Below are 14869 nucleotides of genomic sequence, written 5' to 3' on the forward strand. Positions count from 1 at the left end.
CTGGTTTAGACCTGGTTTAGATCTGGTTTAGATCTAGTTTATACCTGGTTTAGATCTAGTGTAGACCTGGTTTTAATTCTGGTTTAGTCCTGGTTTATATCTAGTTTAGACCTGGGTTCAGTCCTGGTTCAATCCTGAATTAGTCCTGGTTTAGACTTGGTTAAAAAAAAAAAAAAAGAAAGAAAAAAAGAAGGGATACAGCCCAAAATGTGAAAACAGGCAAATACCGCCGTGTAATCCATTTATTTCAACAAAGTAACTGTAATCCAATTCCCACTCACTGAAACAGTAACTGTAACTGAATACAGTTACTCATCATTTGTACTCTGATTACGTAACTCTGGTACATGTAATCTGTTACTCCCCAACAGGTTATGTTTTATAGAAATAGCTCACATTGTTCAATAGTGTTAGCTTAGTTTTCACTGTTTAATTTTGCCTACCAAACAAACCGGAAATGGCCGCGCGTACTTCCTCCAGCTTGACGCAAAGGACGCAGCGGGGCGGACCCAAGGGGGCGACGCCACAGACAGCTCACAACTCTGTCAAGAAACTTTTACACTTTACACCGTCGCGTTTTTCTAGTGCAGTATCTCCACCGAAAACAACTGATACCCACCCCGACGCCGGACCGGACGAAGGGGGGAGCCATGGCGGGTACGTACAGCTCCGTTACGCGCGTCTCTCGTGTGGTTTTGTCGCGTAAACGTGTGTGCGTGATTGACAGCGAGTTGTTTTGCGCTCAAGGGAAAGCCCCGCGCACACAGAGGAGTGGAGGAAGCTGCCAGCGAAAGCAAATGGAGTCTTGGCTGGAGCAGAAATCGTATTTACGCGGAACCAGTCCGTCTGCATTCGGGAGATGTTTAGGGAACAAAATGTCGTCTCGGTTTAAAGCGGTAGTGTTAAGGAGTTGGAGCGGCTGCGGGCTCACCTGAGGCGGACCATGCGCACAGCCGCCCCCAGTGGAGAGCACACTGACGGAAATGAATTGAAATCTCTAAGAATTCAACATTTAAAAGTGAATTCTGGCTTTAACGATGGTGTGATTGGGATTTTAAAGTTTATTAATGCGTGCTCAAAGGTCCTACATTGCGCAAAATTGACTTTTTTGAGTTTCTAGCCATGTTATAATGTTGTTATTCCTCAAAAACAAACCTGGAGTTGGGTTCTGTTTTGTTTTATTCACGCATGCTTGTTGGAATAACTCTTTATCATTAGTCTGTCTACATCTCCAAAGCTCAAAACTCGACCTTACTCCACAAAAACAAACCCGGAGTTTTGTTTTGTTTCATTCACACGTTTGTTTGAGTTATTTTTAGTCTGTCTGGAACTCCAAAGCTCCAAACTTGACCTTTTCCCATTTAGTTCAATAGAGATTTGCAATTCCAGGTCTGAAAATATCCAAATTATTTTAGTGAAGGTGATTGGAGTTTAAAAACACAATGGAGCACTTCTTGTACACTCAAGATGGAACAGAGTGTTTTCAGTTTGTGAGAAAAACTTTGTACCGCCCCCAGAATCTAAATCTCTAAGAATTCAATATTTCAGAGTGAATTGTGGCTTTAGCAACAGTTTGATTGGGATTTAAAAGTGTATTAATGCTTAAACGTCCTACATTGCGCAAAATTGATTGTTTTGAGTTTCTAGCCATGTTATAACATTTGTTTGAGTTATTATTAGTCTGTCTGGAACTCCAAAGCCCAAAACTCGACCCTTTCCCTTTTGTTCAATTGAGATTAGCAATTCCAGGGCTGCAATAGTAGTGAAGGTGTGAGGAGTTTAAAAACACAGTGGAGCTCTTCTTGTACACACAAGGTGGAAAAGAGGGTTTCTCGTTTGTGAAAAAACTCTGTACTGCCCCCAATGTAGATCATACTGATGGAAATGAATTGAAATCTCGAAGACTTCAACATTTAAAAGTTTATTAATGCGTACTTAAACATCCTACATTGCGCAAAATTTACTTTTCTGAGTTTCTAGCTATGTTAAAATTAAAAAGTTTGTCTGCATCTCCAAAGCGAAAAACTCTACCATTTCTTTTTATAATGTTATTCCTCAAAAACTAACCTGGAGTTTTGTTTTTGTTTCATTCACGCACATTTGTTTAACTCTTTATTTTTTTATTAGTCTGTCTACGTCGCCAAAACTCAAAACTTGACCTTTTCCCATTTAGTTCAATAGAGATTCGCAATTGCAGGTCTGAAAATATCCAAATGATTCTAGTGAAGGTGTTTGGAGTTTAAAAACACAGTGGAGCACTTCTTGTACACACAAGGTAGAACAGAGTGTTTTCAGTTTGTGAAAAAAAACCTTCTACTGCCTCCAGAATTGAAATCTCTAAGAATTCAATATTTAAAAGTGAATTCTGGCTTTAACAATGGTGTGATTGAGATTTTAAAGTTTATTTATGAGTGCTTAAAGGTCCTACATTGCGCAAAATTGACTTTGGTGAGGTTTTAGACATGTTGTAATGTTGTTACTCCATAAAAACAGACCTGGAGTTTTGTTTTGTTTTATTCACGCACGTTTGTTAGAGTTTGGAGCTTTGGAGATGTAAACAGACTAATAATGAAGAATTACTCAGCCTTTTCTGTTTAGTTCAGTTCCATCGCAATTTTCAAAAAAATGATTCTAGTGAAGGTGTCTGGAGTTTAAAAACACAGTGGAGCACTTCTTGTACACACAAAGTGAAGCAGAGTGTTTTCAGTTTGTGCAAAAAACTCTGTTACCACCCCCAGTGGAGATCACTCTGATCGAAATGAATTAAATCTCTAAGAATTCAATATTTCAAAGTAAATTCTGGTTTTCTGTTTGATTGGGATTTTAAAGCGTATTAATGCGTACTTAAATGTCCTACATTGCGCAAAATTTAACTTCTGAGTGTCTAGCTATGTTAAAATGTTGTTACTCCTCAAAAACAAACCTGGAGTTGTGTTTTGTTTTGTTTCATTCACACACGTTTGTTTGAGTAACTCTTTATTTTTAGTCTGTCTGGATCTCCAAAGCGCAAAACACTGCCTTTTTCCATTAGTTCAGTAGAGATTCGCAAGGTTGAAATTATCCAAATGATTCTAGTGAAGGTGTGAAGAGTTTAAAACCACAGTGGAGCACGTTTTGTACACATAAGATGGAAAGGAAGGTTTTCAGTTTGGGAGAAAATCTCTGTACCGCCCCCAGTGGAGATCACACTGACGGAAATGAATTTAAATCTCTTAAGAATTCAATATTTCAAAGTGAATTCTGGCTTTAGCAACGGTTCGATTGTGATTTTAAAGCGTATTATTGCATGCTTTAATGTTCTATATGGTGCAAAACTGACTTTTCTAAGCTTTTATCCATGTTATAATGTTGTTATTCCTCAAAAACAGACCTGGAGTTGTGCTTTGTTTTGTTTTATTCACGCACGTTTGTTTGAGCAACTCTTTTATTTTTAGTCTGTCTACATCTCCAAAGCTCCAAACTTGACCTTTTTCCCTTTAAGTTCAGTAAGATTAATTAGAACTTCTAGGGCTGAAATTATACAAATGTTTCTAGTGAAGGTGTTTGGAGTTTAAAAACACAGTGGAGCAATTTCCTGTAACACAAGGTTGACAAGGAAACAACATTATAAAAACAGAATGGAAAATCTTGTAATATAAGCCTTTTTAATAACATTTTTATTCAAATTTTCAGTTATTTGATGGTGCTCATTTCAGAACAACATCTATAATAACTTCATAAAACATTTAATAGTTCATTTCAAGTTGTACGTTTGCGGTGAAGTGTGAAATTAAAAGTTGTTCTCTGTAACTTTTCCGTTTTGTTTTTTCTGTTACCTGCTCGACTTCGTGTAAAAGCGTGGCATGTTTCTTGGAATTTTGGAAATCCGCCTTTTGTTCACTCTTGACACGTGTTGTTACTGCTCCAAAATACCTGGAAAACACGCATTCCCACCTCTCCGCAGATCTTACTGGTAACACCAGCTTGCTCCAGGGTAGATTCCAAGAGCAATAACATTTAAATCTGTGTTATAATGTTGTTTCCTCGTCGCAAACGGACCTGGAGTTGTGTTTTGTTTCGTTCGCACATGTTTAACGCACAAACCCAGCACGTTTAGACTTCTTTAGAGTTCTTCTCTCGAACAAAAAAGCCCAATTCCACCTTGTGATGTCATGTGGTGATACAGGAAGTGTGTTTTTAAACTCCAAACACTTTCACTAGAATCATTTGGATAATTTCAGCCCCGGTATTGCCAATTTTTACCAAACAGGGATGGACAAAGAGATTGCGCACACAGGTTGAAAATTATCTTGTGAGATTTTTTGTTTATTTGTTTTTAAGTTTGGATTGAATTTAAAAACTAAATTTAAGTACTGGTGTATTAAATTTTTGAGAAACTGTAATCTCAAAACGCAGATCTACAATGACAGCGAAAATATGATATAAAGTAAATCTAAAAGTCTAAAATTAGGAACTGGATTTGCACAATTTATGTATTATAGCCTAAAGCAGTGGTGTCCAAACTTTTTTCATCAAGGGCCACATGTCTAAACACAGATAAAGCAGAATAATTGAAGTATGCGCATGTTTATCACGTTAGAATGAACCATCACCGTCTTTATTCATGCTTAGATCCTTAAAACAACACACTAAACATTAAAAAACTTGCAGTAAAAAAGTTAATTTTTAAGCGATGCAAGGTCATTTGGGCCTGGAAGCCTGAGGGCCAAGAAAAGTTTGTTTGAGGGCCACGTTTGGGCCACGGACCATAGTTTGGACATGCCTTGGCCTAAAGAATGTCCAACTCTCGTTCTTGAAGTTCCAGTCTCGTGTCTCGTCTCATTTTGTGGAAAATTGTCCCATTCTTGCTACGAAAGTAAAAGTAAAAGGAACTGATAACTTGAAAACTACCTCTTCATGACATCACAAGGTGGAACGGAGCATTGTGAACTTTGGACTGATCATAAACGGTTACTCAAACATGTGTAAATGAAACAAAACACAACTCCAGGTCTGTTTTTGAGGAAGTAATAAGATTCTAACATGACTTAAAGCTCACAAAGGAGTAAATTTCTCGTAATATCGTACCTTTAACATCCTGTGAACTATAATTCGTGACTTGCTTTGTCGGTCGAGGACATTAGGTAATACAGTAAAACAGTGACATACTGTTTTTCGCAATAACTTTTAATTGCGTTTGGTTTCCCGTCTATAATGATTAATCAACAAAAACTGTCTGGAATGCGGGACTGCTGCGGGGACTCATTATGGAATCACTTCTGTCGTTAAATTACAGCCGCAAATCTATACACAGCTACGCACTTTACAACCTATTAGGTGCCCCGTTAAAAGATTTGTATACTTAACTCTTGTGAGGTTAAAGCCGTGTTAGAGTGTCGTTATCTCGTCAAAAGCATACCAGGAGTTGTGTTTTGTTTTATTTACACGTTTTTCAGTAATCTTTTATTTAGTCTGTCTACATTTCCAAAGCTCAAAATGCTCCGTTTCACCCTGCGATAGTTTTCAAGTTACAGCTATACTTTTTACTTTTATTTCAGTAAAGATTGGCAATTCCAGGGCTGAAATTGTCCAAATAATTCTAGTGACTGATGTTTTTATGACATGACATCACAAGTTGGAACAGGGTTTGTGTGTTAAACATGTGTGAAAGCAACAAAACACAACTCCGGCTTTGTTTTTAATGAGGAAATGACATTATAACGTGTAATTTAAACTTCCCATGGCTTTATCAACACAAGGTCATGAATCATAATCATGGGCTTTGTTTATTATGCACATCAAGCTGGCATCATTTTAAACGTCAAAATACACTATAGCGAAATGAAACCCGCAAATCTTTACGCAATTATGTACTTTATATCAGATGCCATGTTATGTAAATGATGCTATATATAGCAACACAATGTTTTTGTTTTGTTTTTTTTCCTTGGTTGAACGTCTAAACTAAAAAAACTGTGGACTTGTTTATTATTTATCAGGCTGGCATCATTTTAAACGTCAAAATACACTATAACTAAATGAAACCCGCAAATTCTTACACAGTTATGTACTTTATATCAGATGCCGTGTTATGTAAATGATTCCTGATGTAGCTACACTACTTTTGTTTTGTTTTGTTTTGTCTAAACACTAAAAGTTTATGAATTGTAGACTTGTTTATTATGCAGATTAGCCACGTGCTATCGGGCTATCATCATTTTAAACGTCAAAACACACTATAGTTGAATTAAATCCACAAATCCTTACACAATTATGTACCGGTTATATCAGATGCCATGTTATGTAAATGCTATATGTAGCTACACAATTTTTTTGTTTTGTTTTTTTCCTCTCTTGATCTTCTAAATATTACAAGTTCATGAATTTTGGGCTTTGTTTACTATGCCGATTAGCCACGTGCTATTGGTCTCATTTTAAACGTCAAAATACACTATAGCTAAATGAAACCCACAAATCCTTACACAATTATGTACTTTATTTTAGATGCCATGTTATGTAAATGATTCCGTATGTTTTGTTTTGTCTCGGTTGAATTTCTAAACACTACATGTTGATGAATTGTGGACTTGTTTATTATACTGATTAGCCACGTGCTATAAGGCTAGCATCATTTTAAACCTCAAAATACACTATAGCTCAATGAAATCCGTAAATTCTTACACAATTATGTACTTTATATCAGATGCCATGTTTTTGCTTTGTTTTTTTCTCAGTTGAACGTCGAAACATTACAAGTTCGTGCATTGTGGAATTGTTTATTATGCCAATGGGGCTAGCATCATTTTAAACGTCAAAATACATTATAGCTAAATGAAACCCGCAAATCTTTACACAATTATGTACTTTATATCAGATGCCGTGTTATGTAAATGATCCCCGATGTAGCTACACTACTTTTGTTTTGTCTAAACACCAAAAGTTCATGAATTGTAGACTTGTTTATTATATAGATTAGCCACGTCCTATTGAGCTAGTGTCATTTTAAACGTCAAAACACACTGTAGTTGAATTAAAGCCGCAAATCCTTACACAATTATGTACCGGTTATATCAGATGCCATGTTAGGTAAATGTTATATATAGCTACACAATGTTTTTGTTTTGTTTTGTTTTGTTTTTTTCTAGATTGAATTTTGGGCTTTGTTTATTGAGCCGGTTAGCCACGTGCTATCAGGCTAGCATAATTTTAAAAGTCAAAATACGCTATAGCTAAATGAAACCCGGAAATCCTTACACAATTACGTACTTTATATCAGATCAGATGTCATGTTAAGGATGTTATATGTGTCTATACAATATTTTTGTTTTGTTTTTTCTCGGTTGAACTTCTAAACACTACAAGTTCATGAATCTTGGGAACTGTTTATTATGCTGATTAGCGACAGGCTATCAGGCTAGCATCATTGTAAACATCAAAATACACTATAGCTAAATGAAACCGGCGAATCCTTACACAATTATGTTCTTTATATCAGATGCCACGTTACGTAAATTATGCTATATGTAGCTGCACATTTTTGTTTTGTTTTTACTCGGTTGAACGTCTAAACACTACAAGTTCATGAACTGTGGACTTGTTTGTTTATTATGCTGATTAACCACGTGCTATTGAGCCAGCATCATTTTAAACGTCAAAATGCGCTATAGCTCAATGAAACCCACAAATGCTTACACAATTATGAACTTTATATCAGATGTCATGTTATGTTAAGGATGCTATGTGTAGCTACACAATGTTTTTGTTTTGTTTTTTTCTCGATTGAACGTCTAAACATTACAAGTTCATGAATCTTGGGATTGGGAATCTTGTTTATTATGCCGATTAGCGACATGCTATCAGGCTAGCATCATTGTAAACGTCAAAATACACTATAGCTAAATGAAACCGGCGAATCCTTACACAATTATGTTCTTTATATCAGATGCCACGTTACGTAAATTATGCTATATGTAGCTGCACATTTTTGTTTTGTTTTTACTCGGTTGAACGTCTAAACACTACAAGTTCATGAACTGTGGACTTGTTTGTTTATTATGCTGATTAACCACGTGCTATTGAGCCAGCATCATTTTAAACGTCAAAATGCGCTATAGCTCAATGAAACCCACAAATGCTTACACAATTATGAACTTTATATCAGATGTCATGTTATGTTAAGGATGCTATGTGTAGCTACACAATGTTTTTGTTTTGTTTTTTTCTCGATTGAACGTCTAAACATTACAAGTTCATGAATTTTGGGCTTTGTTTACTATGCCGATTAGCCACATGCTATCAAGCTAGCATAATTTTAAAAGTCAAAATACGCTATAGCTAAATGAAACCCGGAAATTCTTACACAGTTATGTACTTTATATCAGATCAGATGTGATGTTAAGGATGTTATATGTGTTTATACAACGTTTTTGTTTAGTTTTTTTCTCAGTTGAACTAGAAGTTCACTACAAGTTCAACACTACAAGTTCATGAGTTGTGAACTTGTTTATTATGCCGATTAGCCACATGCTATCGACCTAGATGCCATGTTATGTAAATTATGCTATATGTAGCTACACAATGCTTTTGTTTAGTTTTTTTCTCGGTTGAACTTCTAAACATTACTAAGTTCATGAACTGTGGACTTGTTTGTACTTTATATCAGATGCCATGCTATCTTAAGGTGCTATCTTTAGCTACACAAAGTTTTGTTTTGTCTTTACTCTGTTGAATTTCTAAACACAGTTCATGAATTGTGGACTTGTTTATTTTGCTAATTAGCCACGTGCTATCAGGCTAGCATCATTTTAAACGTCAAAATACACTATAGCTAAATGAAACCCACAAATTATGTATTTTATATCATATCAGATGTTATATTAAGGATACTACATGTAATTATAAAATGTTTTTGTTTTGTTTTTTTCTCAGTTGAATTTCTAAACATTACAAGTTTATGAATAATGGGCTTTGTTTATTATGCCGATCGAGCTAGCATCATTTTAAACGTCATAATACAGTAAAGCGAAATAAAACCCACAAATCCTTACACAATTACGTACTTTATATCAGATGCCATGTTATGTTAAGGAGGCAATATGTAGCTACACAACGTTTTTGTTTTGTTTTTTTATTGGTTGAACGTCTAAATACTACAAGTTCATGAATTTTGGGCTTTGTTTACTATGCTGATTAGCCCCGTGCTTATAAATTATGCTATATGTAGCTACACAATGTTTTTGTTTTGTTTTTTTCTCGTTTGAACTTCTAAACATTACTAAGTTCATGAACTGCGGACTTGTTTGTACTTTATATCAGATGCCATGCTATCTTAAGGATGCTATATGTAGCTACACAACATTTTTGTTTTCTTTTCTTTTCTCGGTTGAACTTCTAAACACGACAAGTTCATGAATCTTGGGCTTTGCTTATTATGCATATTAGCCACGTGCTATCGAGCTAGCATCATTTTTAACATAAAAATAAACTGTGGCTAATTGAAACCCACAAATCCTTACACAATTATGTTCTTTATATCACATGCCATGTTATGTTAATGATGCTATATGTAGCAACACAACATTTTCATTTTTATTCTCGGATGAACTTCTAAACACGACAAGTTCATGAATCATGGGCTTTGTTTATTAGCCACGGCTCTGGGGCTAGCATTGTTTTCAGCGTCAAAACATACTAGGCTATATCTGGTCTGTTTTTTTGTTTAGTTTTTTTTAAGCAAAGTGTGCTACGTGGCTACTCAGATACTAATCAATACTAAAACTAGTTCCAAAACTGCTTACTATTATAAGTTAGAGTTTATTCATGAGCGATAGGGGAGGGAGCTCCGTCATTTCCCGTGCGTCACTGAAAATAAACACATGTAATTGCACTATCATGTTTGGCCCGAGACACAACAGAGGATGTGGAGAACAGACTCGTATCAAGCTGTATAAAAAATAAAAGATACAGAGAGTCTCAATTGGCCAGGAAACATAAACGGGATAGATTTGAACCTTTCCTGAATAGTTTTCGACGTACATCGGAACTAGTAACTCTATAAGACCACATGGAACTATATATGAAAGCAAATTCTAATAACAAATTCTATGTTTTGTGTCTCTTATCTAGTGTGTGACTGTTTTCCACTGTCTGATATCCTGCTGTATGTGGCCGAAGTTTTCTCTGATCAAGAGCTTTGCAGCGGCCCAAACATCTTATGATATATGGAAGCGCAAAGTATGATAGGCTATCACATTAATATTATTCATGTCGGAAAAGCGGAATGTTAAAAATAGTAAAGTGCCGCTACTCTGACAATGGAAAAAAAAAGAAATGTTGAAGTAGACGCTTGAACAACAATGTTTATGCCGCTACTCTTTTCTTTTTCATAATGCCAGGAAGTGTGGCGATGTCGGTTAAACTTCACTTCCGGTTAATGCTTTTCTATGGCAGAATGTACGAGTAAATGTGTGTCGTATTCTCCAGCAGCTTCATAAATCTGTCCCATCACCAAATCTTCAACCAACAAGGTCCACAAAGGATAAACATTCTTCCATCCATGAAGAATTTATCCACAACTGTTAAGGTAAGAAAGACGAAAGCTTAAAGGAGAACAATGACGACGCATTAGTGAATTACTGAACAAAACTAACGCTATGATCATGAATAAAGCAGAAGGAACTTGTTCACTCACACTGATTTTAGAATTAAAATTAAAAATCAATTTCATGATTTCAATATTGGCATAGATAGAGAGATTTGTGCAGTTTGAATGCTAGACATGTAATCTGGTTTAAGTCACCAGACACCATCTGTAGCATTTGAACTGCACAAATCTCTCTGTTTATGCAAGTATCTACATCAAGGGCGTCAAACTCAAATTCACAGAGGCCAAAATTAAAAACTGGGACTAAGTCGTGGGCCAAACTAAATATTTATTGAAAAATTTCAACAACATCTGCATGTTTTCTCCTCTTTTCAGATATGTAACGTTAAACCTTTTCTTATTAAAATAAATGTTTAATAATAGTTTTGTTTAAACATTTAAACAGAACAAGCAGAATTTAAAATAATAACAAAACTTTAAATAAATAATGTCTCTATAGCCTATCTGTAGCCGGTGGGCAGTTCTAATACGTATTTGAGTTTGACATGTCTGATCTACATCATGAAATAGATTTTAAATTTTAATTCTAGAATCAGTCAGAGTTATCAAGTTACTTATTAATGAATTACTTATTCCTTATATTTTATTCATGACCATAACGTTAGTTTTGCTCAGTAGTTCACTAATGCGTCCGTCGTTGTTCGCCTTTAAACTTTCGTCTTTCTTACCTTGATAGTTGTGGATAAATTCTCTCTGGACCTCGTTGGTTGAAGATTTGGTGATGGGGCAAATTTATGAAGCTGGTGGAGAATACACATGACATTTACACAGACATTTTGGCAAAGAAAAACATTAACCGGAAGTGACATTTACCCTGCATCGCGGCTCTTCCGGCCGTTGTGAAAAAGGTCTGTTTATTGTCAGAGTAGTGGCATAAACATTATTTTTCAAGCATCTACTTCGACATTGCTTTTCTTTTCATTGTTGGAGTAGCGGCACTTTACTATTTGTTGTTAAAAAACAAAAGGTTTAAATAGCAGCGTGCATTAAATTTCTGAAGCTATCACCCATGGCTACAAACAAGCTCCAACTCGGACAACAAAATCTCACTTTTTTTTTTCCCCCCTCAGCTCTTTCACTTTTCTTTGGGAGGAGCACATTCACCTGATCTACCCCGTTACACCTCCACTTCTCCTTTCAAACCTCCACAATCCGCCTCAAAAGCCCTGAAACGCGACACCGCCTGGATCCGTTTCCATTTAAAAGCAGCACAACACGGATCCTGCGGACACGCTATAGCCAGCTTTTGTTTCTTTCCCCCCCCCATGCTCCGCCGCTTTTGACGCTTTATGACGAGCGATTATGCTTTCGCCGGGACGCGGTTGTGAGCTCCGTGCCCTTTGACCTTCTTGGACGCGGCGTGGTCGGGTACATTTCCACACAATGCGAGCGAGCTACGCCTCAACTATGTGCTGAGCAAGTGTGGGGCTGTGTCATCGACCCCAATGACACGAACGGTTTGGACGCTGGTTGTAAATAAAATGGAATGTAATGAACTGCAGATCTTATGAAACTGTTTTTGTTGATGGTAGAACAAATTGAAAAAGTGTTGGAACAAAATCTACCATTTCAAAAGTAGTCAAAAGGTAAAAAATTTTAGGTGTCTGTACATTTTTAAGTGGAAATTTCTAGTTCAGAATAAATAGATGTACTTCACTCCTACATTTTCCACTTCTACTGAACTGACAAGTAAAATTATTTTTATGATCGTTTGACTCATGCTTGCAAGACTGAGCATTTATTTTTAGATCATAATTTGATCTAAAAAGCGTTTTCTGTTGAACAAAATTCTGCACAAACCATTTGGAAGCAGTTTATATCTCAAAATTTGTACAAAATACGTTTACGGTACGGTATAAATACGGTACTTTAATACTTGTACTTAAGAATAATGGTAGAACAAATGGCAAAAGTGTTGAAAATAAGATGCTACTTCAAATCACGAAAAATTAAGTAGTAAAAAGGTAAAAAATATAGGTATCTTTGCATTTTTAAGTGGATATTTTTAACTTTTACTTGAGAGTAAATAGCTGTACTTCACTCCTACATTTTCCAGTACTGAACTGACAAGTAAAAGTATTTTTAATGATCGTTTGAGTCATGCTGGCGAGACAGAGCATTTATTTTTAGATCATAATTTGAGCCATTAAAAATAGCTAGACAAAAACATTTTCTGTTGAACAAAATTCTGCATAAACCGTGATCAAAATCACGACATTTGAAGCAGTTTACGTCTCAAAATGTGTACAAAATACGTTTACGGTACGATATAAATACAGTACTTTAATACTTGTACTTAAGAATAATGGTTGAACAAATAACAGAAGTGTTGAAAATCAAACACTACTTCAAATCACGAAAAAATAAGTAGTAAAAAGGTAAAAGATTTGAGAGTAAGTAGCTGCACTTCACTCCTACGTTTTCCACTACAACTGAACGGAAGTAGAAGTAAAAGTATTTTTTACGATGGTCTGAGACCTGCTGAAAAGACCGAGTGTTTATTCTTAGTTCATAATTTGAGCAAACAAAATACAGAAATGAAAACAGCTAGAAAAAAAACGTTTTCTGATGAACAAAATTCAGCACAAACCGTGATCAAAATCACGACATTTGAAGCTTTTTATGTCTCAGAATTTGTGCAAAATATGTTTACGGTACGATATAAATACAGTACTTTAATACTTGTACTTAAGAACAAATAGCAGAAGTGTTGAAAATAAGATACTACTTCAAATCACGAAAAAATAAGTAGTAAAAAGGTAAAAAAAAAATTTAAGTATTTTTACATTTTTAAGTGGATATTTTTAACTTTTACTTCATTATATTTGAGAGTAAGTAGCTGCACTTCACTCCTACGTTTTCCACTACAACTGAACGGAAGTAGAAGTAAAAGTATTTTTTACGATGGTCTGAGACCTGCTGAAAAGACCGAGCGTTTATTTTTAGTTCATAATTTGAGCAAAACAAAATACAGAAATGAAAACGGCTAAAAAAAACGTTTTCTGTCGAACGAAATTCAGCACAAACCATTTTCAAAATCACTGCATTTGAAGCTTTTTATGTCTCAGAGTTTGTGCAAAATGCGTGTACGGTATAAATACAGCACTTTAATACTTGTACTTAAGAACAAATTGCAGAGGTGTTGAAAATAAGATACTACTTCAAATCACGAAAAAAATAAGTAGTAAAAAGGTAAAAGTTTTAGGTATCTGTACATTTTTAAGTGGATATTTTTAACTTTTACTTGAGAGTAAATAGCTGTACTTCACTCCTACATTTTCCAGTACTGAACTGACAAGTAAAAGTATTTTTTTATGATCGTTTGAGTCATGCTTGGCAAGACTGGCAAGAAAAAAATGTTTTCTGTTTAACAAAATCCAGCACAAACCTTGATCAAAATCACGACATTTGAAGCTTTTTACATCTCAAAATTTGTACAAAATACGTTTACGGTACGATATAAATACGGTACTTTAATGTCTATCTAGTCTTCTGGTTCCTAGCCCATAGTTTTTACATTCCATCACACTACGTCATTACTTTGGAATTATACTATTACTACATGGTATAATTTGTACTTGTACTTGTAACACTCGTACTTAAGAACAAATAGCAAAAGTTATACTACTGCAAATCATGAAACAATAAGTGGTAAAAAGGTAAAACTTTTGTGTATCTTTACATTTTTAAGTGGATATTTTTTAACTTTTACTTCATTACATTAGAGAGTAAGTAGCTGTACTTCACTCCTACATTTTCCACTTCTACTGAACTGAAAAATAAAAGTATAGTTTGAGTCATGGCAAGACTGAGCGTTTATTTTTAAATCATAATTTGAGCCAATAAAAACGGCTAGAAAAAAAAGTTTTTGTTGAACAAAATTCTACACAAACGATTATAAAAAGCTTCAAACGTAGTGATTTTGATATGTAAAAATCTGTGCGAAATACGTTTACGGTACGGTATAAATACGGTACTTTAATTCTTGTACTTAAGAACAAATAGCAAAAGTGTTGAAAATAAGATACTACTTAAAATCACGAAAAAATAAGTAGTAAAAATGTAAAAAATGTAGGTATCTTTACATTTTTAAGTGGATATTTTTAACTTTTACTTCATTATATTTGAGAGTAAGTAGCTGCACTTCACTCCTACATCTCCCACTTCAACTGAACTAAAGTAGAAGTAAAACTGTTTTTTTTTTTTTTATTTATGACGTTTGAGACT

General features: G+C 35.0%; 1 protein-coding gene across 1 annotated transcript in view; it reads left to right on the forward strand.

The window, feature by feature from the left end:
• The first annotated feature begins 508 nt into the window (after positions 1-508).
• rela (v-rel avian reticuloendotheliosis viral oncogene homolog A) overlaps positions 509-14869 on the forward strand; it is a 67123-nt gene continuing 52762 nt past the window's right edge. Inside the window, exon 1 of the mRNA XM_055156547.1 lies at positions 509-657. Coding sequence (XP_055012522.1) covers positions 651-657 — 7 coding nt within the window. The 5' untranslated portion in view covers positions 509-650. The remainder of the gene's footprint in view (positions 658-14869) is intronic.

Source organism: Boleophthalmus pectinirostris, unplaced genomic scaffold (assembly GCF_026225935.1).
Source record: "Boleophthalmus pectinirostris isolate CB_2022bp ecotype Guang Dong unplaced genomic scaffold, ASM2622593v1 HiC_scaffold_20, whole genome shotgun sequence".
NCBI classification, from domain to species: Eukaryota; Metazoa; Chordata; class Actinopteri; order Gobiiformes; family Gobiidae; genus Boleophthalmus; species Boleophthalmus pectinirostris.